Source organism: Eretmochelys imbricata, chromosome 7 (genome assembly GCF_965152235.1).
Source record: "Eretmochelys imbricata isolate rEreImb1 chromosome 7, rEreImb1.hap1, whole genome shotgun sequence".
NCBI classification, from domain to species: domain Eukaryota; kingdom Metazoa; phylum Chordata; order Testudines; family Cheloniidae; genus Eretmochelys; species Eretmochelys imbricata.
This window is the reverse complement of record NC_135578.1, coordinates 124546341-124567751: the sequence shown is the minus strand read 5'-3', so window position 1 is coordinate 124567751 and position 21411 is coordinate 124546341. Positions and strand designations below refer to the sequence as shown.

Here is a 21411-nt window from a genome sequence, read left to right as displayed (position 1 = left end):
AGGCGTGCGACTGTCTCAGTGGGGCGGGGGCGGGACACCTGCCTGTGGATGGGGGTTGCTCTCTGGCACAGGGACCCTCGGGGAGGAGTCCGTGTGACCACCCCGTCTCTGCTCTGCAGTGTCTCCAGTCCCTGTGCGACCTGCGCCACTCCCCACACTTCCCCCACACCAGCGAGCTGGACCGGGCGGTGGGGGCTGCTGTGGCCAGCATGGGCCCCGAGGTGCTGCTGCAGGCTGTGGCCCTGGAGATAGATGGCACGGAGTAAGTACAACCCCCGGACGGCTGCAGGGAGCCACGGCTGGGCCTCACCCTCCTTCAGACAAACAGCTGGAGGGGTCCAGGGACCGGATCCCAACAGGGCTGTACCAGGAGCCCTAAACCTTTACGCATCCGCATGGAGTCACGGGGTCTGGTCTATGCCCCAGGCTGTCCCCAGTCTGCCGGGGGTGACCCCTTTAGTGGGCAGGACCCAGGGCCTCTCTCTGCACCGCAGGGGCAGGACTCCCCACCGGGCCTCGGGCACCAGCAGTCCCTGTCTCTCCCCGGGGCTCCCTGCAGCGAATACAGCCAGGCCAGACTCCTGCAGCAGGCTTGTGCTGTAGCTTTGAGTGTTTCCAGGGACACAGGCAGCCTCTTCCAAACAAGGGAACTGGCTATTAGTCCCCTGGCCATGGGGGCTGGAAGCCCTTCGTGAAGGCTACAGCACAGACCCTTCTGGGCAGCCCAGCCACGCTCCAATGAACCCCCCGTCAGGCTGCGTCTGACCTCCTGAGCCAGTTCCCAGGTGTCACGGAGCCCCAGGGTCAGTGCTACAGCCCAGAAGGAAGAGTGAGACCCCTCGAGGGCCTGGCCCGCTGAAAGGTTTCTAAGAGCATAAGAACAGCCATGCTGGATCAGACCAGTGGCCCCTCCTGCCTGATAGCCATTGCTGGCCCTGTCCTCCAGGAACTTACCGAGTTGGTTTTTAATCCGCTTCTACTTTTGGCTTTTTCAGCATCCCCTGGCAAGGAGTTCCACAGGCTAGCTGTGTGGTGTGACGTGCTCCATGTGGAGGTTCTCACCCTCCGCCCTGTTAATGTCATTCAGTGACCCCATTCTGTGTGTTATGTGAAGGGCCCAACCCCTCCTGGTCTCTTCCCGCCCCGCACCGCCCCGGCGCCTCCTGCACACTTCGGAACAGCGGATCCCCCGTGGGCGGGAGGCAGGTGCTGATCGGCGGGGCTGCCGGTGGGTGCTCACCACCCACCATGTTTTCCCCGTGGGTGCTCCAGCCCCGGAGCACCCACGGAGTCGGCGCCTATGAAGTGAAGGAGCAAATAACACATCCTTCTTCACTTTCTCCGCGCCAGTCACGATTTTATAGACCTGGATCGTCTCCCCCTGAGTCGTCTCTTTGCCAAGATGAACTGTCCCAGCTTTTTTAATCCCTCGTGCGGGAAATGCTCCATCCCCTTCATCGCTTTTGTTGCCCTTCTCTGCACCTTTCCCAGTTCTCACCAGGGTTCCCTCTAGTTTTTCCCACGCGTGTGCGGAATGAATTTTATGTGCACCAATATGGAAGCGACGTGTGACCCATCACCTCCTTGTTGGTGCACGTAACAAAATTCAAACGGCAGGAGTGGGGCCAAGGGGTATGGAGAGTGGGAGGGGGCGGGCTCTGGCGTGGGGCTGGGGATGAGGGGCTCAGGGCTGGGGCAGAGGGTTGGGTGCAGGGGATGAGGGCTCCGGCTAGGGGTGCAGGCTCTGGGGTGCAGCCAGGGATGAGGGGCTCTGGGCTGGGGCAGAGGGTTGGGTGCAGGGGGTGAGGCTTTGGGGTGCAGAAGGGTGCTCCAGGACTACAGTGGGGAGAAAGGACTCTTCCCTCCCCCCCCCCAGCTCTCTCTCCCCGCAGCAGCATCTGGGCTGGGGGGGAGAGGCGGCAGCTCTGCTGTGGGAGGTGCCCCTCCCCTGGCCCCAGCAGGTCTGGGCTGGGGGAGGGCCGTGGCAGTTGGGGGCCCCTCCCCTGGCTGCGGCACGTCCCCAGGCGGGTTCCCTGGGCACCTGTGCAGCACTAAATGGGCTGCTGCACGGCCATGCAGCTTACAGAGAACGTAGGTTCTAATGTGTCTTCTTTGAGAGGGGGCAGCCAGGTCTGTACTCGGTGTTCATGGTGTGGGCATGCCCCGGATGTATATAGGGGCAGTATGATATTTACTGTCTAGTTACCTCTCCCTTTCCTAATGATTCCTAACATTGTTCGCTTTTTTGATGGCCGCTGCACATTGAGTGGATGTTTTCAGAGAACTCTCCATGGTGACCCCAAGATCTGTTTCTTGAGTGGGAACAGCTAATTCAGATTGCAGCGTTTTGGACGCATAGTTGGGATTGTTTTCCGATGGGCATTTCTTTGCATTTGTCAGCGCTGAATTTCTCCGGCCATTTTGCTGCCCAGTCACCCAGTTTTGTGAGGTCCCTTTTGTAACTATTTGCAGTCAGCTTTGGACTATCTTGAGTAATTTTGTATTGTCCGCAAACTGTTGACCCCTTTTTCCAGATCGTTTGTAATGTGTTGAACAGCACTGGTCCCCGTCCAGACCCCTGGGGGACATCGCTGTTTACCTTGTTCCATTGTGAAAACTGACCGTATCTTCCTACATTTTGTTTTCTATCTTGTAACTAGTCACTGATCCGTGAGAGGGACCTTCCCTCTTATCCCATGACTCCTTACTTTGCTTAAGAGCTTTTGGTGAGGGACCTTGTCAAAGGCTTTCCGAAAGTCCAAGTAAACTATAGCCACTGGATCCCCGCATCCACATGCTTATTGACCCCCTAAAAGAATTCCAGTAGATTGGTGGGGATTGAGTTCCCTTCAAAAAAAGCCATGTTGACTCTTCCCGAGTATATCATGTTCATCGGTCTGTGTGTCTGACAATTCTGTTCTTTACTACAGTTTCAGTCTGTTTGTCCAGTACTGAAATCCGGCTTAGCGGCCGGTGTTTGCCGGGATCACCTCTGGAACCTTTTTTTAATAATCAGTGTCACACTAGTTACCCTCCAGTCATTTGGGACAGAAACTGATTTAATCCAGTTAGCAGTTCTGCAGTTTCACGTCTCAGTTCCTTCAGAACCCTTGGGTGAATCCCATCTGGTCCTGGGGACGTATTGCTGTTTATCAGTTTGTTCCCAACCTCCTCTAGTGACCCCTCAGCTTGGGACAGTTCCTGAGATTGTCACCTAAGAAGCCTGGCTCAGGCGTGGGAATCTCCCTCGCGCCCTCAGCCGGGAAGAGCAAAGCAAAGAGTTCATTTAGTTTCTCCGCAGCGGCCTTGTCTGCCTGGAGCTCTCCTTTCACCCCACTGTCGCTTTGGCAGCTTCCTGCTTCCAGCGTAGGCAGTAGAGTGTTTGGTTTGTGTGAGCCTTTGGCCTGTTCTCCCGGACGCTGTTCCAGCATGGGGGGCGAAGCACCGATCCTGCGGAGCGCCCCCTGCTGCACCTCACCTGTGTGTTCCCTCCACAGGGAGACGCTGGATTTCCCCCGCAGCTGGCTCCTGCCGGTGATCCGGGACCACGTCCAGGGCACGCGGCTCAGCTTCTTCACCAGCTATTTCCTGCCCCTGGCGGCCACCCTGAAAAGCAGAGGTAACTAGTGGGGGTGGGGGAGGGCCCCATGGCGAGGCGCAGCCATGCTGCAGGCAACCCCTCCATTCAGCCTGGTGCAGGAGGCAGGGGGTGTCCCCATACTGGGGGTGGGGTGAGCTGCTGGGGGACATGGGGGCTGTCCCCAGAAGGCATGTCCCCATGGGGCACTGAGCCAACATGGCCCTCGCAGGGCAGGCAGATGGGGAGCACTGGCTGAATAAACTGCACCCTGGCCCATCTCCTGCTGTGGGTTCAGAGGCCATGGTCTGGGTGCTCTGCTCCCCAGGGGCCCTGAGATCAGAGGCTGGTGGTGCCTTTGGTCTCTCAGACTCTGCTGCCCCCCATGGGCAGATTTGCCCCATCGCAGGTGGCCCCGGGACGCTCCCAGGGATGCCCCTCCCCGGGTTAACTCTGGGGTTGCAGTCTGCAAGTACCCACGCAGGGAACGGGTACGGGAGGGTGGGCGCTGCTGTCTAGCCGAGGAAGGCCTAAGGCGACCCGGGGCTGGAAGCTGGAGCGAGACACACCGAGGCAGGTAATCAGGCATGGATCTGTGCCAGGGCAGGGAATTAACCCTGGAACATCGCTCCGGGGTGGGTGGCTTCTCCGTCACTGACCATGTTTAAATCCAGGTGATCGGCTCTGGGGTCGTTGCAGGGCTGGTCTCTGGCCTGAGCTGTCCAGGGGTCAGACGAGTGGGTCCCAGTGAGCCCTTCTGGCCGCAGGGTCTAGGCACCCCCTGCAGCCCTCACGCCCCCCTTGTCTCTTTGCTGCAGCCGTGGAGCTGGCGCAGGCCGGGAGGAGTCTGGAGTCCAAGATCTATGACACGCTGCAGTGTCAGGTGAGAGGCTCAGGCCCTGGGGCTCACAGGGTGGGGCTCCCAGGAGCAGGGGCCTGTAGCTAGGCTGGCTGGATCCTCGCGAGGGGCGGCTCTGCCGTGTCAGGCTGGTGTCCCCTCCGCCCCTTCACGCACCTCCTTTACCTTTCAGATCTGGACCATGCTGCCTGGCTTCTGCACCAGGCCCACGGACTTGGCGGCCTCCTTCAAAGGGCTGGCGCGGACGCTGGGCACGGCCATCAGCGAGCGGGCAGACCTGCGGCTCACCGTCTGCCAGGCCCTGCGCACGCTCATCAGCAAGGGCTGCGAGACAGGTAAGGGCCGGGCCCTGGGGTGCCCCCGGCAAGGGGACTGGGCCACTCGGCAGGTGGAGGGGCACATTGCTGGGGCAGGCGCGCATCCTTCAGCGGACTGGGAGCTGCAGTGCGGCAGGGCCGAGGTCCAGTCTCTAGGGCCTTCAGTCCGCCCTGAGCCCCCCAGGGTGCTGGAATGCCCAATGGTCTTTCCCATCCGGGCTGGGTTCTGTCTCTCCTCCTCCTCTCCTGTCCCGCCGTGTCCCGTCTCTTCCCCCCCCCCGCCCCGGAGTCCCTGGGCGATGCTCTGGAACTGCTCCCTACGAAGCCAGTCAGGACTCTGGGGCAGTCGCCTTCCTGTGAGCAGCCTGTCTGCAGGACACACAGCTCCCCCGGCTTCCACCTTCCTGGGTCTGACCTCGGAGCATTCAGCATCCTCTGCCCCTCCGTGCTCTTCCCCCGGCAAGTCCGCCCAGGCAGGGTCCTGTGGAAGCCAGAGGGTCCTGCCCCCCAACTCCGCAGTCAGACGTGACTCCCAGCCAGCCAGTGAAACAGAAGGTTTATTAGACGACAGGAACATGGTCTAAAACAGAGCTTGTAGGTGCAGAGAACAGGACACCTCAGCTGGGTCCATTTTGGGGGGCAGTGAGCCAGACAACCCCATCTGCCCTTCACTCCATGTCCCAGCCAGTCCCAAACTGAAATTCTCTCCCACCCCTCCTCCTCTGGGCTTTGTTCCTTTCCTGGGCCAGGAGGGCACCTGATTCCTTTGTTCTCCAACCCTTTAGCTCTCACCTTGCAGGGGGGAAGGGCCCAGGCCATCAGTTGCCAGGAAACAGGGTGTTGGCCATTCTCTGTGTCCAGACCCCTGCACACACCTGCCCTCTAGGGCTCTGCAATGATCATACACCCTTATCCCACCCCCTAGATACTTAAGAACTGCCTAGGGGAAACTGAGGCACCCCCACACTATGACAGTCCTGCTTTGTCACAGAAGGTGCCAGGCGTGAGCAGCTGGATCCCTCTTGGGGCGGTGGGTGAGTCCGAGGGCCCTGGGTGCAGACCCTCACTGCTCTGTGCCCCTCCCCAGACGCCGAGCGGGCGGAGGTCGGCCGCTTTGCCAAGAACTTCCTGCCCATCCTGTTCAATGTGTACAGCCAGCCGGGGGACGCTGGGGAGGGCGCAGCCCATCGGCGCTCATTGCTGGACACCGTCCGCACGTACCTGACAATCACTGAGCAGCAGGTGAGGCAGGCGGGGGCCCGGACCAGCCCTGTGGGGCAGGGGGTAGCTTTGCGGCATAGGGCAGCGCAGCCAGCTGTAACGATGGCCCGGGGAGCCCATGGAAGCAGCTCCCTGCGGGGCCTGCCGCAGAACCAGCTGCTGGCGTCTAGGTGCTGTGGAGCCCAGGCCTCGGGATGCTGAGTGACCATGGCTGGGGGGGTCATTCCCCCTGCCAGGGGCCTCACAGAAATGCTGTGTCTGGGTAATGCCTCTGTGCTGGGGAGGAGCACACCCCAGGGAGGTACTGAATTCCCTCTGGAGCTGGCGCGGGGCTCAGCGAGGACCCTGGGGAGCTGCCCTGGGGGGCTCAAGGCTCCGCTGCCTGAACTATTGGCCTTGCTCAGGGGCTGCCGCGTGCTCGCCACCTCCTGCGGGCCAGTGGGCAGAGCCGTGCTGAGCGGGGGTTACGCGGGTGGAGTGCGGCCCCGAACTGATCCCGGGCCGGCGGCTCGTCCCCTCCTGCAGATGGTGTGCGGGTTCCTGGAGAAAGCCAGCGAGAAACTGACCAGCCCCGAGAGCACCGAGTTCACCAGGTAATGCCGCAGGTTAGCGCTCTGCCTGCCACGCCCCTGGGCGCCCCATCCCCGGGCCTGGGCACAGCCGAGCTGCTGGGGGGCACTGCACAGAGCGCTGGAAGGGACCTCCTGACCCCCACAGTTCCTCCCCTCCACAGACTCATCCTGATCCCCCTTCTGACTGGGTGGGTTGTTTGCCCTGCTGGTGCTGGGGGGCTGGCCTGGAGCCTGCCTCTGCTGGTGGCTAGGAACGTCTCACTCGCGGTGGCGGTGTGGTCCTGGCCAGTGCCCCCCCCCACTTGTTCTCATTGCTGCTGGGCGGGGGGGGCGTGGCGCTGAGATCCTTCCCCCCAGCAGGGAGCCGGGCAGAGTCCTGGGCATCCCACCTCCCCTCCGCTAACCCCCTCTGCTGCAGGCTCTCCATCCTGGACCTGATAGTGGCCATGGCGCCCTACACCGACGAGCCCTCCCTGGGTGCCCTCTACCGCACCATCCAGCCCTCCCTGCAGGTGAGTCGCCCAGGCTGGGGCTGGGGCGGGAGGGGACTGGGCGCCCTGCGAGGGCCTCCAGGGTGCTCCACTTCCGGCTCCCCGATCCCTCCATCCCTCGCTGCAGGTTCTCCGGAGGGGGCCTGGCTCCCGACGCCTCTCCCTGGATCTGGGGAGCGGAGCGGCTCTGCGGCTCGGGGGTCTCTGGCTGCGGCTCGCTCGGTGGAGCGGGGGTGAGGCTGGCGCTCGGGGGGAGAGGTGTGGGCAGGGGCTTGGCTGACGCCGTCTGGTGCCGTCTCCCCGCAGAGCAAGGAGCATGGCGTGCAGAAGAAGGCGTACCGCGTGCTGGAGGAGGTGTGCGCGGCTCCCCGGCTCCCCTGCCAGGCCTTCGTCCGCAGCCACCTGGCGGAGCTGAAGAGAGATCTGCTGGGCTCCCTGCAGAGCACCGCTTCCCCTGCCAAGAGGGTGAGCCGGGGCTGGGGGCAGGCGATGAGGAACCTGTGGGCGTGGGGCAGGCGGCATGGCCCGGGGGGAAGGGGGGCGCAGGGGTGTCTCTGGATCTGACCCTGCTGCCCTCCCCAGCCACGGCTGAAGTGCCTGTTCCACGTTGTGAAGCAGCTGACGGCTGAGCACGAGGACTTCGTCGTGGCCCTGGTCCCAGAGGTGAGCGGGGGGGGCTTGGCCCCTGGGGCTGGGGGGTTCCGGGGGGGGCGGCACGCGCAGCCGGGCTGTTCTGTGGGAGTGGGCTCCTTGCAGAGTGCTGCTAAAAGTTGGTGCAAGCAAGTTCCGGGGGCGGGCCGGGGGGGCGGCGGCGGGTGCCGGGGGGGCGGCGGCGGGTGCCGGGGGGGCGCGGGGGGCGGCGGCAGGTGCCGGGGGGGCGCCGGGGGCGGGCGGCAGCGGGCGCCGGGGGCGGGGGGGCGCCGGGGGCGGGAGCCGGGGGGGCGGCGGGGGGGGCGCCGGGGGCGGGCGCCGGTTCTGATGGTGTTTGCGCCGCCAGGTGATTCTCTGCACCAAGGAGGTGTCGGTGGGGGCCCGCAAGAACGCCTTTGTGCTGCTGGTGGAGATGGGGCAGGCCTTCCTCCGCTTTGGCCCCACGCCGCAAGGTAAGGCGTCCCTGCCCCCTTCCCTGCCTGCCCTGCCCCCTTCCCTGCCTGGGCCCTGCTCCCGGCCCGCTCTGGACCCCTGGGTCCTCCGATTTCCACCCCCATCCATGCCAAGGCCTCTCCAATGCTCATTCCACCAGCCCAGCCATATCGCTGCTTCCAGCCCCCTCTGTGGAAGGCCCTGCCTACCCCTCTGTCCCGGCCCTGTGGGGCGCAGAGGCCTGTCCTGCACGGCCCCGGTGGTCAGCATGCCTTCCAGTCCCCTGCCCGTGCTGTGGGCTGCAGTGGGGCCTGCCGGGGCCGGGCACCAGGGCTAGCCTGGCGGAGGCCCCCAGCGGAGCCGGGAGGCCTTGGAGCTGCCCTGGGGCAGGGCCGAGCTAACGCGGGGCCGTCCCGTCCCGCACAGGTGCCATGCAGCGGTTCCTGCTCCTGATCTCCGCGGGGCTGACGGGCTCGGTCACCATGGTCAGCTGCACCGTGCTGGTGCTGACCTGCCTCCTCTTCCAGTTCAAAGGTGAGGGGCTCTGTGGGGAGGGGTGGGAAGGGCTGTGCTGGGGCGGGGGCTGGAACCCCAGCTGCTCGCTTGACGCAGGGCTGAGCAAGGGGTGTCCGACCCCCTGCGGCTGGGGCAGCCCCCGGGCACCTCTGCTGGCGCTCGCAGCCGGGCCTGGGGGTGGGAAGTGGCCCAGCCGCGGGGGCGCTGGGTGCACATGGGGAGCACCGTCGGGGCCTGCTGCACCCCTGGGCCAGCGGCTAGGGGCGCTGAGGCTGGTCAGAAGGCGGGGCGAGAGGGAAGGCCCTGCCCCATGGCTAAGGGGGCTGGCGCTGAGCACAGGTTGTGTTGGGCAAGCGTGTCCTGAGCCAGACTCTCTCCAGCCTTCTCCCCCGGCTCCACCCTCCCGGGGCTGCTGCTGCCCCGGCCTGGGGGGCTGGGGGGACCCCGCTGCCCGGCCTGAGCCCTGTGCCTCTTGCAGATCACATGGGTCTGGCGGTGGTGGAGCAGCTGCTGCACAACGTCTGCCTGCTGCTGGGCTCGCGCACGCGGGACGTGGTCAAGGCCGCCCTGGGCTTCCTCAAGGCAGCCCTGCTGCTGGTGGATGCCCAGCTGCTGGCCAAGCACGTCCAGACCATGGTGAGTCGGGGTCGGGGGGGCAGGCTGGGGGGCCTCCAGAGAGGGAGTGGCTGCCCTTAGAACAGGGTCCCTGCCAGGCGTCCGTGGGTCCTGCCCACAAGCTGGGGGCACATGGAGGGGCCCTTCCCTTGCTGTGGCTGGCTGCCTGCCCCATCTAGGGCCATTGGAGCCCAATCCTGGCCCTGAGGTGGATGCTGCCAATCCCTGTTCCTAGTGACCCACGCGAGGCCTGCCCTGCAGCAGGGGGCCTGGGCGAGGCTCCTTTCCCACAACAGCTGCCAGGAGTCACTGCGCTCCGGCCGACTGCCCAGTGCCTGGGCTCTGAGCGCGCAGGGAGAGCACCCGCCTCCAGGCACCCACCCAGCGCCAGCTTCCCCCTCCCAGCTGGCAGGGGAGGGTGGCAGGGCTGTGAGAGCTTGGGGGGCAGGGGTGACCGTGCAGGGAGGGTGAGGCCTGGCTGGGGAGTGCTGAGCAATGTCTGAGGAGTGGGGCCCATGGGCAGGGGGAGATGGTGCAGGGGTGAAGTGTGCTGTCCCATGGGGGTGGGGGATTGTGGTGAGGGGAACATGCATGCTGTCCCTGGAGATCGTAGGGGGGTGGCTGCACATTCTCTTGTGGGGAAGGGGATGGGGCGGGCACGCTCTGTCCAAGGGGGGGGGCAGAGGATGGGGGGTGGGGGGGCGCTGTCCCAGGGATGGGGGGTTATGGGCGCTGTCTGGGGAGGGCTGGGGATGGGGGACGCGTGCTGTCCCGGGGACTGGGGGTGACGCGCTCTGTCCCGGCAGCTGGAGGCCGTGGGGCGCCTGACGGACGACATGCGACGTCACTTCCGCATGAAGCTGAGAAACCTCTTCACCAAGTTCATCCGGAAGTTCGGGTGAGCGGGCTGGGGAGTCGGGGGGCTGCGGGGCTTGCGCTCGGGCCGCAGGCCAGCCGGGGGGCTCCAGCGCATGGGCTGTCCCCTGGCTTTGAGCTGGGCGGGGGGTGCATGTCTGGGGGAGGGGAGGCTGCTCTGTGTCGGGGGGTGTCGATCAGGGGGCTGTGCCAGGCTGGGGGTTGCTCAGCTCTCTCTCTCTGCCCCCAGCTTCGAGCTGGTGCGGGGGCTGCTGCCCGCCGAGTTCCACAAGGTTCTGCTGAACATCCGCAAGGCGGAGGCCCGGAGCCGCAAGCAGCGAGCCCTGAAGCAGGCGGTGGCCGCGAGCGAGGAGGAGGTGCCGGTGCAGCCCAGGGGAGACAGGTACTGCGGGGAGGGCAGCCCATGAGCCCAGGGCCTGGCACGTGGGGAGCTTCTGCCAGCCACGGCGCTGCCTGGCTTGTCCCTCAGGAGACTTGTGGGGCGGGGACACCTGGGCCCAGGCCTGGGTTCCTCAGGAGTTGGGGAGGGGGGTGAATGACGCCCCAGGGCCTGTGCTGGGGGATGGCGTGGGGTTGAGGAGGGGTTCTCGTGCCCCAGGGCCTATGCTGGGGGTGGCATGGGGCTGCGAGGGTGTCTCATGTCCCGGGGCTGGGCTGGGCTGGGGGGTCTCGGGCTGGGCACTCTGCATTGGCCTGGCACAGCACCCTTTGCCGACTCTCTCTCCGTCCCAGCATGGAGGAACTCCTGGCCGACTCAGACTCGGAGGAGGAGGAGGGCGAGAGGCGCGGCGGCAGAGAGCAGAGGAAGCAGGCACGGCAGAAGAGCCAAGCCTGGCTGAAGGAGGGCGAAGGGGATGAGCCCCTCAACTTTCTGGACCCCAACGTGGCCCAGAGGGTGCTGGGTAAGGAGTGGCTGATGGGGCCCAGCATTGAGCCGTGGCAGGACGTGGCTGTATCAGCTCGGGGACCTTGGCCGTTGCCCCTGCTGTCCGGGTCAGTCCCCGTTCCCCAGTGCACGCAGGCTGGGCTTTGGGGGGCTGTGCACGGTGGGGATAGCCATGGGCATGCCCCAGCTGGGGGTGGGTTGGGTGGCTGGCCGGCCGTGTTCCCAGCCAGGGCCCCTCTCAGCTCGAGCTGTGTGTGCCCCGGGCTCCCTAACCCCTCCGTCTCTCGGCTGAACCAGCTACGAAGCCGAGCAGCGGCAGGCCTAGGGGAGCGAGCCATGACTTCAAGGTGTCGGCGGACGGGCGCCTGGTTATCCGCGAGGGCCCCGAGGACGAGGACGACGAGGGAGCCAAAGGTACCGACCCAGGTGGAGAATGCGGGGACCCGGCTCCCCCACACCTCCTCTGGAGGCTCAGCAACCTGCTCCGGGTTCACCTCCTCCCACCCAATGCTCCACGTTGGGCCACCCCCTCCCTGCCCCAGTGCCCGCAGCTGGCATGCTGTGTGATGGGGCGTGGGCCCCGGAATGTCTCCTGGTCCTGGGCATGGGGTCTGGGGTCACCCCTCTGCTGGGCTCATGGCAGCCTGGGCAGTGCTGGGACAGTCTCACCCCGGGCGGGGGCGCTCTTTTGAGCTGTGGAGCTGCCCGGCCACACCCACCTGGTGACATGGGGCAGCCATAGCAGGCAGGTCTCCCCTTCTGGCAAAGGCGGCCTGGGGCCCCCCCAGCAGCCCTGCTGGGCACAGCAGCAGGGGAGCTGTGTCCGTCCCTGAGCCACCCTCCATCTGGCTATGCCGAGGCAGGAGGTCCCAGCCCCGGTGCTGGGTGGGTCCGGGCCCTGGCTCCCGGCTCTGACCCAGCTGTTCACTGCTTTGCAGGAGTGGATGAGGAGATGGCCGACCTGATGCAGGAAGTGGGGATCCGGAGCGTAAGTACCAGCACTTGTCCCCAGGGCCGGGGTAGGGCTCCGGCCAGTCACGCCCTGCGGCCCCAGTGGGGGCTCGTTCCAGGGGAGAGACTGGGACCCGGGGCAGGCCCTTGTCTCTGCCTGGGGCACAGCCTTGTGGGCAGGGCCTCGCCAGCAAAGCAGATACCCATGGCGGGGATGGCGGCGCAGAGGGATGGGGGGAGCGGGGGTCCCAGCTGCTCCTGGCTGAGCTGCCCTCTCCCTGCAGAAGAAGGCTCAGAAGCGCCGGTTCCGGGAGGAGGTGGAGGACGAGGAGCCGGAGGACGGGACCCAGGCGCACTACAAAGGTGACTCCAGGCTGCGTGGTGCTGGCTCCAGCATGCGTGGGGGCCGGCCGGCCCGCTGCCCCCAGCCCCTGCGCAGCCGGCCGGCTCCCCGAGGGCGGGGCGTCCCGAGGCCTCAGCGTTGACTCCTGCCCCCAGCTCCTGCGGCTGGAGCTGGGTCCTGGGTGGGCTCTGGGTCCCTGCGGGAGCGCTGGGCTTGGAGCCTGGTTCCAAGGCTGGGCTCAGTCACTGGCACACCCTGGCAGCCCTGGGGATCGCCCCCACCTTGCCCACAGCCTGGGGCAGAACTCAGGGGTGTGGGATGCCCAGCTCTGTGCTGGTTCCTGCCTCTTGCCCTCCCCTGGTAGGGACCATGAACCGGGGCCCCCACTCCCAATCTCAGCCCCGGAGCTGCATCTGATGCACGTTTGCTGCTATTTTTCAGCTGGAGGCTCCGGCATCCACCGGCGGCTGGGTGCAGGGCCGGCGCTGGGGGCAGACTACAAGGCCAAGGTAAGGAGGCAGGAGGAGTCACTTTCCATGGGCTCTCAGGGGGGCAGGCTGAGGGGGCTGGGGGTGGAGTAAAGCAGATCCCGGGGGGGATGGGAGGGTGTCATCCCCCCTGGCTGCAGGGCCCCGTCTCCAGGGGCTTTGGGGTCTGCCCTGGGAGGGAGCAAATTGCAGGGCAGTGCTGTTGCCTGGCACCCCTCTTTGCAGCGTGTGGGCTGGGGCACAGCTGCTGTGCTGCCCGAGGCCCTGCACACGGCAGGAAGAGTCGCCTGGGGGCAGTTTCCCAGCCTGGAGCTGCAGCATTTCCCTGGCCATGGGTGCAGGGGGCCCTGCCCTGGGGCGCGTTCCCTGGGATTGTCTCTCTGCCCTCACGGTCTCCTGGCCTGGTTCCCTCACTGGAGCAGGTCTCTGCAGGGCTGGCATGGCCCAGCGGCCGCCCCTGACCAGGGGTGGACTGCAGCCCTGCTGCCTGGTCCTGGAGGTGGCTACAGCCAGACCGGGCTCTGGGCTTGGTGAGAGGGGTGGGGCTGGACCCTGCTGGCCCCGTGGCTGCATCGGGGCCCCCTGCCCAGGGCTGTCAGCATGCCTGCCCCGACCTGGGTGTGCTGGTTCCTCACCCCCCCCGTGTGCTCCCCAGAAAGGCCGAGGTGACGTGAAGAAGAAAGGCCGGCTGGACCCCTACGCCTACATCCCGCTGAACAGAGCCAAGCTCAACCGAAGGTGAGGCTGGGGTGGAACTGGAGTGAAGCCAGGAGTAGATCCCTGTGCTCCGTAACCCTGTGCGTGGCCCTGCCAGCCCCCCCTGCTGGGAGAGGCCGCGGCTGGAGTAGCCAGGATCCCTCCCCGCCCCGCCAGTGCCCTGCCCCCCTCCCCACAGCGCCCCCTGCTAGGAGAGGCCGGGGCTGGAATAGCCAGGAGGCCCCCCCATACACACACAGCCAGTGCCCTGCCCCCCTCCCCACAGCACCCCCTGCTAGGAGAGTCCGGGGCTGGAGTAGCCAGGAGCCCCCCCCCTACACACACAGCCAGTGCCTTGCCCCCCTCCCCACAGTGCCCTCTGCTGGGAGAGGCCGGGGCTGGAGTAGCCAGGAGCCCTTCCCCCCCTCCCCCCCCACAGCCAGTGCCCTGCCCCCCTCCCCACAGCGCCCTCTGCTGGGAGAGGCCGGGGCTGGAATAGCCAGGAGCCCCCCCACACACACACAGCCAGTGCCTTGCCCCCCTCCCCACAGCGCCCTCTGCTGGGAGAGGCCGGGGCTGGAGTAGCCAGGAGCCCCCCCCTACACACACAGCCAGTGCCTTGCCCCCCTCCCCACAGCGCCCTCTGCTGGGAGAGGCCGGGGCTGGAGTAGCCAGGAGCCCCCCCCCTACACACATAGCCAGTGCCTTGCCCCCCTTCCCACAGCGCCCTCTGCTGGGAGAGGCCGGGACTGGAGTAGCCAGGAGCCCTTCCCCCCCTCCCCCCCCACAGCCAGTGCCCTGCCCCCCTCCCCACAGCACCCTCTGCTGGGAGAGGCCGGGGCTGGAGTAGCCGGGAGCCCTTTCCCCCCCTCCCCCCCACACAGCCAGTGCCCTGCCCCCCTCCCCACAGCGCCCCCTGCTGGGAGAGGCCAGGCGCTCCCCAGCTCGGTGGCTTGCTCTGAAGCTGGCTTTGGGCAGTGCCCGCTCTAACCTGTGCCCCCTGCTCCTGCCCCCGCCCAGGAAGAAGGCGAAGATGCAGGGACAGTTCGAGGGGCTGATGAAGGGGGCCCAGCGGGGTGCGCAGACCGGCCGCAAGCACCACCAGAAGGAGCGTCGCGTGTGAGGTGGGGCCCCTCAGGGCTTTGAACACCCCTTCTCCCCACACCCCCTGCCATCTTCGAAGACCCTCCCAGGCCGGATGCTGTTCCCTGCCCGCCCAGAGCCCCGTCTGCCCTTCCTGGGGCTGGTGGTTGGGGGCACGGCGGGGTCTCAGCGTGGCCCCGGCAGGAGGAGATGGACACTGATGGTGCGAGATTTGTTGGGAGCCACCCGTGCCCCCCTTGTTCTGGACACGGGTGGGCTCCCAGCTGCAGCTGGGCCCTCTGTTTTGGGGAGGAGGAAGCTGCCTTGGCACGGAGCCAGGCTGGGGAGTGGGGCGAGCCAGTGACTGGCTGCATTGAACCAGCATGGTGAGAAATAAACACGGTGCCCACCTCGCGCGGCTCCCTCGCCGTTCGTCCTGCCAGCAGGGCCCTGCTGTGCGGGGACAGTGCCCGGGGTGGTGCCAGAGTGAGCGGCGGGGCCAGGCCCCATCGCTCCTCCCCACACTCTGCCTGTTAACCCTCCCCGCTGTGGCTGGTTCCAGCCTCCCAGCAGCCTCCTGCTGCGCCCCCCCCCCCCCATGCTGCGCTCAGACCCATGGCGGGTTTGTCCAGTGCCCAGCGCCCATGGGGCCTGGAAACGGGACCGGGCCTGGCACTCTGGGGTGTGGCTGGGCAGAGAGCGGCCGTGGGGAGGCTGGGGGAACTGTACGCTCACCCCGTTCCCGCCCGCTGGCTCGTGGGGCTGAGAGCCGGGCTGCCGGCCAGTCCCCCCACCCCCAGCCTGTCCCAGCCGGCTCTGCTAGGGCGCGGCGTGTCCCATCCCTGGGCCGGGGCCTGCCAGGGGCGCTCTAACCGGGCTGGACTCCGCTGCTCTGAGCGGGAGCATTGACCCCCCCCAGCCCCCCACCTCATGCAGGCTCGTGCTGCTCCGAGGCCCGTGTGGTTTGTTAGCACTGTGCGGGTACGCGAGGAGACCCTCGCCCCCTGAAGCGGGCTGTAGACCCCGCTGGGCTGGGCCAGGAGAGGGTGGGGACGAGCTGAGGAATGTCTCCGAAAGGCCTCACGGCCCAGCCAGGGCCTCGCTGGGCAGCCGCGCTGGTCAGTGCTCCAGGGAGGAGAGCGGGGCTGGGGAAACTAGGCCGCTCGACGCTTCTGCGGTGGCAGTGTGGCCTCACCAGCCTGCTGTGCCAAAGCAAAGGAGCCAACAGGTCCCCCAGCCCAGCACCCGGCACTGGGCCTAAACCACTGTGGTCACAGGCAGGGAACAGGGGGAGCAGGGGCCCCCCTCCAGGCTGAGGCCCCTGACCGGGAAGTGAGTAGGGCAGGCAGCCAGATGATCCCAGCGTGGGGCCTGCACCTCATGCTGCCCGCAGAGGGAGGCAAATCCCCCCGCAAGGTTGCTGCCGGTCTCGGGGGGGGGGGGGAGATTCCTAAGGTCACCAGTTAGCCCCTGTGCAGGGGAGCAAGACCCATGGGCCGTGTCCCTGAGGGGATTCTCTGGGGAGCCTCAGAGCCCCAGCCCTGAGGAAGGAGGAACAAAAAAATCCAGCCGGGACCCAGCTAATGGTGCAGTGGGTCTTTCTCTCCTTGGCCAGCGCGGCGCCCCCCGTCATGTCCTCTGTACCCAGCAAACACGCTGTGGTGGAGCCCCGTGGCCCCGGGGGGGCACTAAATCCCCGTGTTTCTAACTGGGCCCCCTGCCAGGCCTGCTGCAGCCACACTGCTGCTCCAACAGTGTCTAAACCTGAGCGCTGAGCACCCCCAGGGGGTCACATACCCGATTCCTATACACCCCCTGCTGCCCCGTTCCCTTCCCCCGGGGCTAGGGTGGTGCTGGGTCTCCTCACCTGCACATTGTCTGTGGGGTGCACAGGAATTGCCACCATGGCAGACGGTGGAGCCCGCCTTGCCAGCAGGATGTCCCCTTGGGTCAGGTCGGCTCAAGCCGTGAAGCAGTAGAGGGTGTCGCCCAGCTAACCCTGACTACTTCCCCTCGTAACTCTGGCTCTTCTTGGTAGAGCACAATGTCCAGTCAAGCACAGACTCAGCCAGGGCACGAGGTGTAACCCGAGCACACCCCGACAGGCTGGCACACAGGTCTCCTAGACTAAGGCTGGGGCTGAGCTGGTAGGAGCAGTGCAAATCCCCATCATGTCTCGATCAGTCAAGCCTCAGTTCTCTCGTACCGAGTGCAGTCCCCAAGAGCAAGGATGTGCATGGCCGAACCGCGCTTTCAGGAGCGTAGGCCTGGCGGTGTGAATGGTTTGGCCTGAAAGGGGCTCGTTTGCAATCTCAAAAACCATTGTCTAAAGTTCTTGTTTTAACTCTCCTAGGCCAGTTTGCTGGGGCCGGGGACTGTGGAAATACGAGTGTTAGAATCCAAACCATGTGCTGATCATGTGTCGGGTTCTGCAGCTTCTTGGTGGTGTCACTCAACCCTTGGGCCTGTGACCCTGGCCAAAGGGTGAGGATGCTGGGGGGGGTGGGGGTGGTCAGTAAGCCCTGGTGTCCCACACTGTGGCCTCAGGTGTGTGTACTCTGTCCAGACCCTGCTGGAGGAAGCCACTCTCTTGATTTCTGCTGGGGACTTTCCAACGGGCGTGTAGCTTTCAGCTCTGGGCTCTGCTCTGCTTCCAGCAGCAGCCAGTAGAGGGCACCGATGTGTGACTTTTTCAAGGAGACGGGGCGGGGGGGATATCTTTTACTGGCCCAGCCTCTGGTTGGGGGAGCGATGCTTCCCGGTGTGCACAGGGCTCCAGGGAAGAACAAATGCTTGGCCTGTCTCACCCGCAGGATTGGGTCCAATCAAAGGTTTTCCTCCCCCCACCGTGTTGCTGATATCCCGGGAGCCAATGTGGCTCCAGCAACGCTGCAAACATGCTTTCCGTGCGCCTTTGACTCGGTGGAGTCGTTTGATTCCTGTCCTGGGCTGTGTTTGGCCGTGGCAGACTTCGAGTTTATCATTTTGACAGATCATATCAACGTTTCTTTTTAAGCATTTTTTTCGGCTGGGATCCGCTGGAATGTCCTCGGGGCGTGGTGGAATGAGGTTTGACTTCTTGTTTTTATTTTTTGAATCTCCACAGCTGTGGGACACTGCTGGGGGAGGGCTGAGGAGGAGGGACAGACAATTATTGAGTGGCGCCTGACCTCGGCAGGTGCAGGGCAGGCAGAGACCTCGGGTAGGGCAGCGAGGAGGAGCCCCCGTTCCTGTTTCTACAGCCCGGGGGCCATGCAAGGAGCCTCCTGCACCCACGTGGATATTTTTTTTTCCCTTGATTTCTGTGTGTCAGCTGAAATCAACCTTTACCAGCAACTAAGGAGATCGATCCAAGCCTGGCTGGATTTCAGTATCGGCCCAGACTATTGACTGGTCTTCTTTCTAAAGCAATGCCTTCTAACAGTTCCCAGCTATACCCTGGTTAGCGGCACTTATCTCCCAGTATCCCCTTTTCCTGCTTGGGCTGTGCAATTCCTACCACTCGTAGCGTCAGTTACAAAGGAAATCTCGGCTGGTTCCTCGGAATCTCGTGGGCAGGAGCCCTACGTTCTCTGATTATATTCAATACTTCTCATTTTACCTCTTCCAGGGCTTATCCTGGGCTGAGAGATGTGTTGGTGGAACAAGCCATACAGAGAGATGGCTAGTTGTACAGTGCACACATGTACAGTTTCTAAGTTGGGTGAAAGACACAGATTGGACTTCTGCAGCCCTCAGGAAGTTTGAGCTGTGGAAATTCCAGCCTGTTTGAGTCACACAGCAAGCTGTTCTTAGCTAGTTTAAACTTGTTTTTTCTACACTCCACTCTGGCCTTTGGTTAGCCTAGAGGAGACAATGGAGACCTGGCACCGGACTAGAGCCGTTATTCTGGTCTCTTGCCCAGGAGGCATTCTCTAGTTAGAGGTGGGCTTCTTATCCATAAGTAAATTCTGAGCAGCTTTGGGCTGAAGGACGAAGAGTTGGAAGGTTTCTTCCTGAGCATCTGAGCTTTCCTGGGAATTGGTATTTTAATTTTAGCTTAATTAATGCTCCCTCTCCAGGATTCCCCTGTTGGGATGCGTCTCTTGATGCCTATTGTCTCTAGCTCTGTGAGGAAGCCAGTGGGTGAGGTTGCCACAGGCAGTTAGAAGGGCAGAGAGAGAACTGTAGATGTTAACACATGTTCGAGGCACATTTGACACTTATGCTTCAGACACGTGGACTCTGGGCCTCTGTGACATCTTGTGACTGAGGTCCACAGACTCATGAAAGTATTTCCTTCTATCAGTGCTGGATTTCCACTTTTCAGCATCACTGAATGGCCCTTGGTCTTGTGTGAGGAGCCGGGAGTACAGGAGCGTCCGATCTACTTCTCTTTCCCAGCTATTGTTTTGTGTCCCGCTGTTGCATCTACTTGTGTGCTGTCTTCTCTCCCACTCCACGCTGCTCAGTCTCTCCATGTGAGAGTTTTTCCAGGCCCTGGATCGTTCTTGTCACCCTTCTATGAACCCTTCTAGTCCTGCGCTCTCCTGGTGAGCTGGGGGCTGGAAGCATTCCTGCATACAGCATACAGAATAGGCCATACCCTTGATGCATAGAATGGCATCGGAAAATGGTGCAACCCAACATCTTGTTGGCATTTTCCTGGCTGCTGACCGCTGAGCTGTGGGTTCAGGGAGCTCTCTGCACGCTGTCCTGCGCCCGTTACCTTGGCACCCAGGGGGTGTAAGGAGTTCGGATTGTTCTCAGCCGCATGCAGGTCCTGGCTGCCTTCATTCTGCTACTGTGGGGCACGCGCCAGGAGCTTTCCAGCCCCGCTTTCTCTGGATTCATGCAGCGCTCGTGCTGCCTTGTCCCCTCCAGCAGGAGCCAGGGGAGCGGTTCTGTTCTCACTGCAGGCGTGTCTGAGCCAGTCCGGACACCACCGTTGTGACGGGAATGTCTGAGACGACGAGCTCCTGGGGGCCAGCAGGGCATTTCCTAGGGGTGGGGGCATAGTCTGGGCCCCCAGGAGCTTATCCTGGGCTGAGAGGCTCTCCCACCAGCTCCTCTCTGCCTCATTACTCCCCTCCAGCCACCTTGGCCTCTGGCTCAGGTGCATTGCATCTACAGCCCGGTTCCAGCCCTGTCCCTGGGTTGGAGACAGGATCTTGGGTGGTCGGCGTAGAGGAGACCCATTGGCGTTAACTCCCCATCTCCCAAGGCCTTGGCAGAACCGTTCCCAGGCTGCAGTGTCTCACCCCGTCTGGCTGTACATGGCCCAAGCGGGGGGGGGTCCAGCCTGTCCCTGGGGAGAAGCTTCTGCAGCTTGAGCCATCAGCTCCTACCTGGACAGCTGGACACCGACTCCCTCCTGGCCCGGACCCTGCAGTGCCCCCCTGCCCCTGACCCAGTTCAGCAGCATCAGAGCTTGTCTGGTCTCACCGTTAATTCTCTGGGCACCGGGACACAGGACTACGCGGAGTCAGCCAGTGCAAGCCTCCAATCCAGGCTCGGTGAACAGGTGAGGGGAGAGGAGGTTGTCAGCGATCATTAGCAGGGGATGGGAATGCTTTGTCTGTCTGCTAGTGCACCCCACCAGCCTTGGACACCCCTGTGTTCACCCCACACTAGCCTAGAAAGGGTTTCATGAGACTGCGACCAGGCCACTCCTGAGGGGAACGTGGCCTAAGCAGCCCCGCTCGATGGTGGAGCAGGTGGGGTGATATAAAGCCAGGAGCTGACAGCACAAGGGGGATGCAGGGTGGGGAAGTCTGCAAAGAGGGAAAGGAGAACACCCGGGGGAGAGCCAAAGCCCTAGGTGCACCCAGGCTGTGGTGGAGAAGGAAGCCTGACAGACAAGTGGGAGAAGGCTCAGGGGAAACGCGCAAGGTTTGGGACGGAGCCAACCCCAGCTGCTGATTTGAGGGTCCCTGAGCTGGAACCCAGAGCAGCAGGCCAGGTTCCTCTGCCCGCCACTGGGGAAGTGATGCAGTCTGGGCAGCAGAACGGAAGATGGCCTGAGACAGATCATCCGAAAGGGGGAACCACATAATGAGGGGGCCGCTGTGCCGAGCCACGAAGAGGGAGCATGGCAGCTCCTGGAATGCCAGAGGGGCCGCTGTGCGAACGAGAGCCAGACGGGAATCGGACCGAGTGGAGCTATTCCCCAGACGTGCCCGCAAGGAGGACCCCCAGTGGGGAGTACACCCCCGTGACAGCCCAGCACAGGCCTGGAAGAAAATTAGCGACTGTCACTGGCTGCCGGCTCTGATGCCGTTGGGATGAGACAAGCAGATTCCACCGATTTGGGCGACATAGTGCACCCTCTACACGCACGTCCTATGTCACTTGAAAGCTTATTTCGTCTGCTTTACGATGACATACAATGTGGAGCTGTCGAGTGGTGTCGTTACCATAGAAACGGGGATGAACAATGACCCCATCAACGGGTTAAAATTACCACTTTGAACTGTTTCCCTTTGTTTCTGTTACTTTGAATGACTGTCTTATGCCGAGACACAACTGGATTTCTTTGTGGCCTCAGAGCATCACAGCAACAGGCAAGCATAAATCAACCTCTAATGGTGTGCACTGGGATCGCTGAAATGTGATCGTGCTGGTGACATTTCTGGTCAATATCATTATCGGCTTCTTGTTCATCTTTCTGATCTCTGCCAAGAGCACGGGGGCTGCCCCAGGCTCCAGATGCTGCACCCTGCACGAGCGCCGCTGACTTTCTGGGGAAAGTAAGTGACTCTTCTTTCCCATGCCTCAGTGATAGCCCAGCCTCATGGGAAACGTCTGCAGGCTGCTCTTGACATGCCTGTCTAGCCATTGAATGGAAGCCATCCTTAC

General features: G+C 63.8%; 1 protein-coding gene across 2 annotated transcripts in view; it reads left to right on the top strand.

Moving 5' to 3' along the window:
• The window catches only part of RRP12 (ribosomal RNA processing 12 homolog), a 29040-nt gene extending 14061 nt beyond the window's left edge, over positions 1 to 14979 (top strand). The window contains exons 14-34 of one of the 2 annotated variants that reach the window (XM_077823350.1): positions 120 to 262; positions 3498 to 3619; positions 4396 to 4460; positions 4609 to 4771; positions 5841 to 5995; positions 6500 to 6567; positions 6965 to 7058; positions 7344 to 7502; positions 7620 to 7700; positions 8035 to 8140; positions 8547 to 8654; positions 9115 to 9272; positions 10058 to 10149; positions 10357 to 10509; positions 10860 to 11029; positions 11311 to 11427; positions 11952 to 12001; positions 12249 to 12327; positions 12749 to 12816; positions 13451 to 13533; positions 14512 to 14979. In XM_077823350.1, coding sequence (XP_077679476.1) covers positions 120 to 262; positions 3498 to 3619; positions 4396 to 4460; positions 4609 to 4771; positions 5841 to 5995; positions 6500 to 6567; positions 6965 to 7058; positions 7344 to 7502; positions 7620 to 7700; positions 8035 to 8140; positions 8547 to 8654; positions 9115 to 9272; positions 10058 to 10149; positions 10357 to 10509; positions 10860 to 11029; positions 11311 to 11427; positions 11952 to 12001; positions 12249 to 12327; positions 12749 to 12816; positions 13451 to 13533; positions 14512 to 14614 — 2337 coding nt within the window. In that variant the 3' untranslated portion in view covers positions 14615 to 14979. Of the gene's footprint in view, positions 1 to 119; positions 263 to 3497; positions 3620 to 4395; positions 4461 to 4608; positions 4772 to 5840; positions 5996 to 6499; positions 6568 to 6964; positions 7059 to 7343; positions 7503 to 7619; positions 7701 to 8034; positions 8141 to 8546; positions 8655 to 9114; positions 9273 to 10057; positions 10150 to 10356; positions 10510 to 10859; positions 11030 to 11310; positions 11440 to 11951; positions 12002 to 12248; positions 12328 to 12748; positions 12817 to 13450; positions 13534 to 14511 lie in introns of both variants that reach the window. The other variant, XM_077823351.1, reaches the window with a different exon arrangement.
• The last annotated feature ends 6432 nt before the right edge of the window (positions 14980 to 21411 follow it).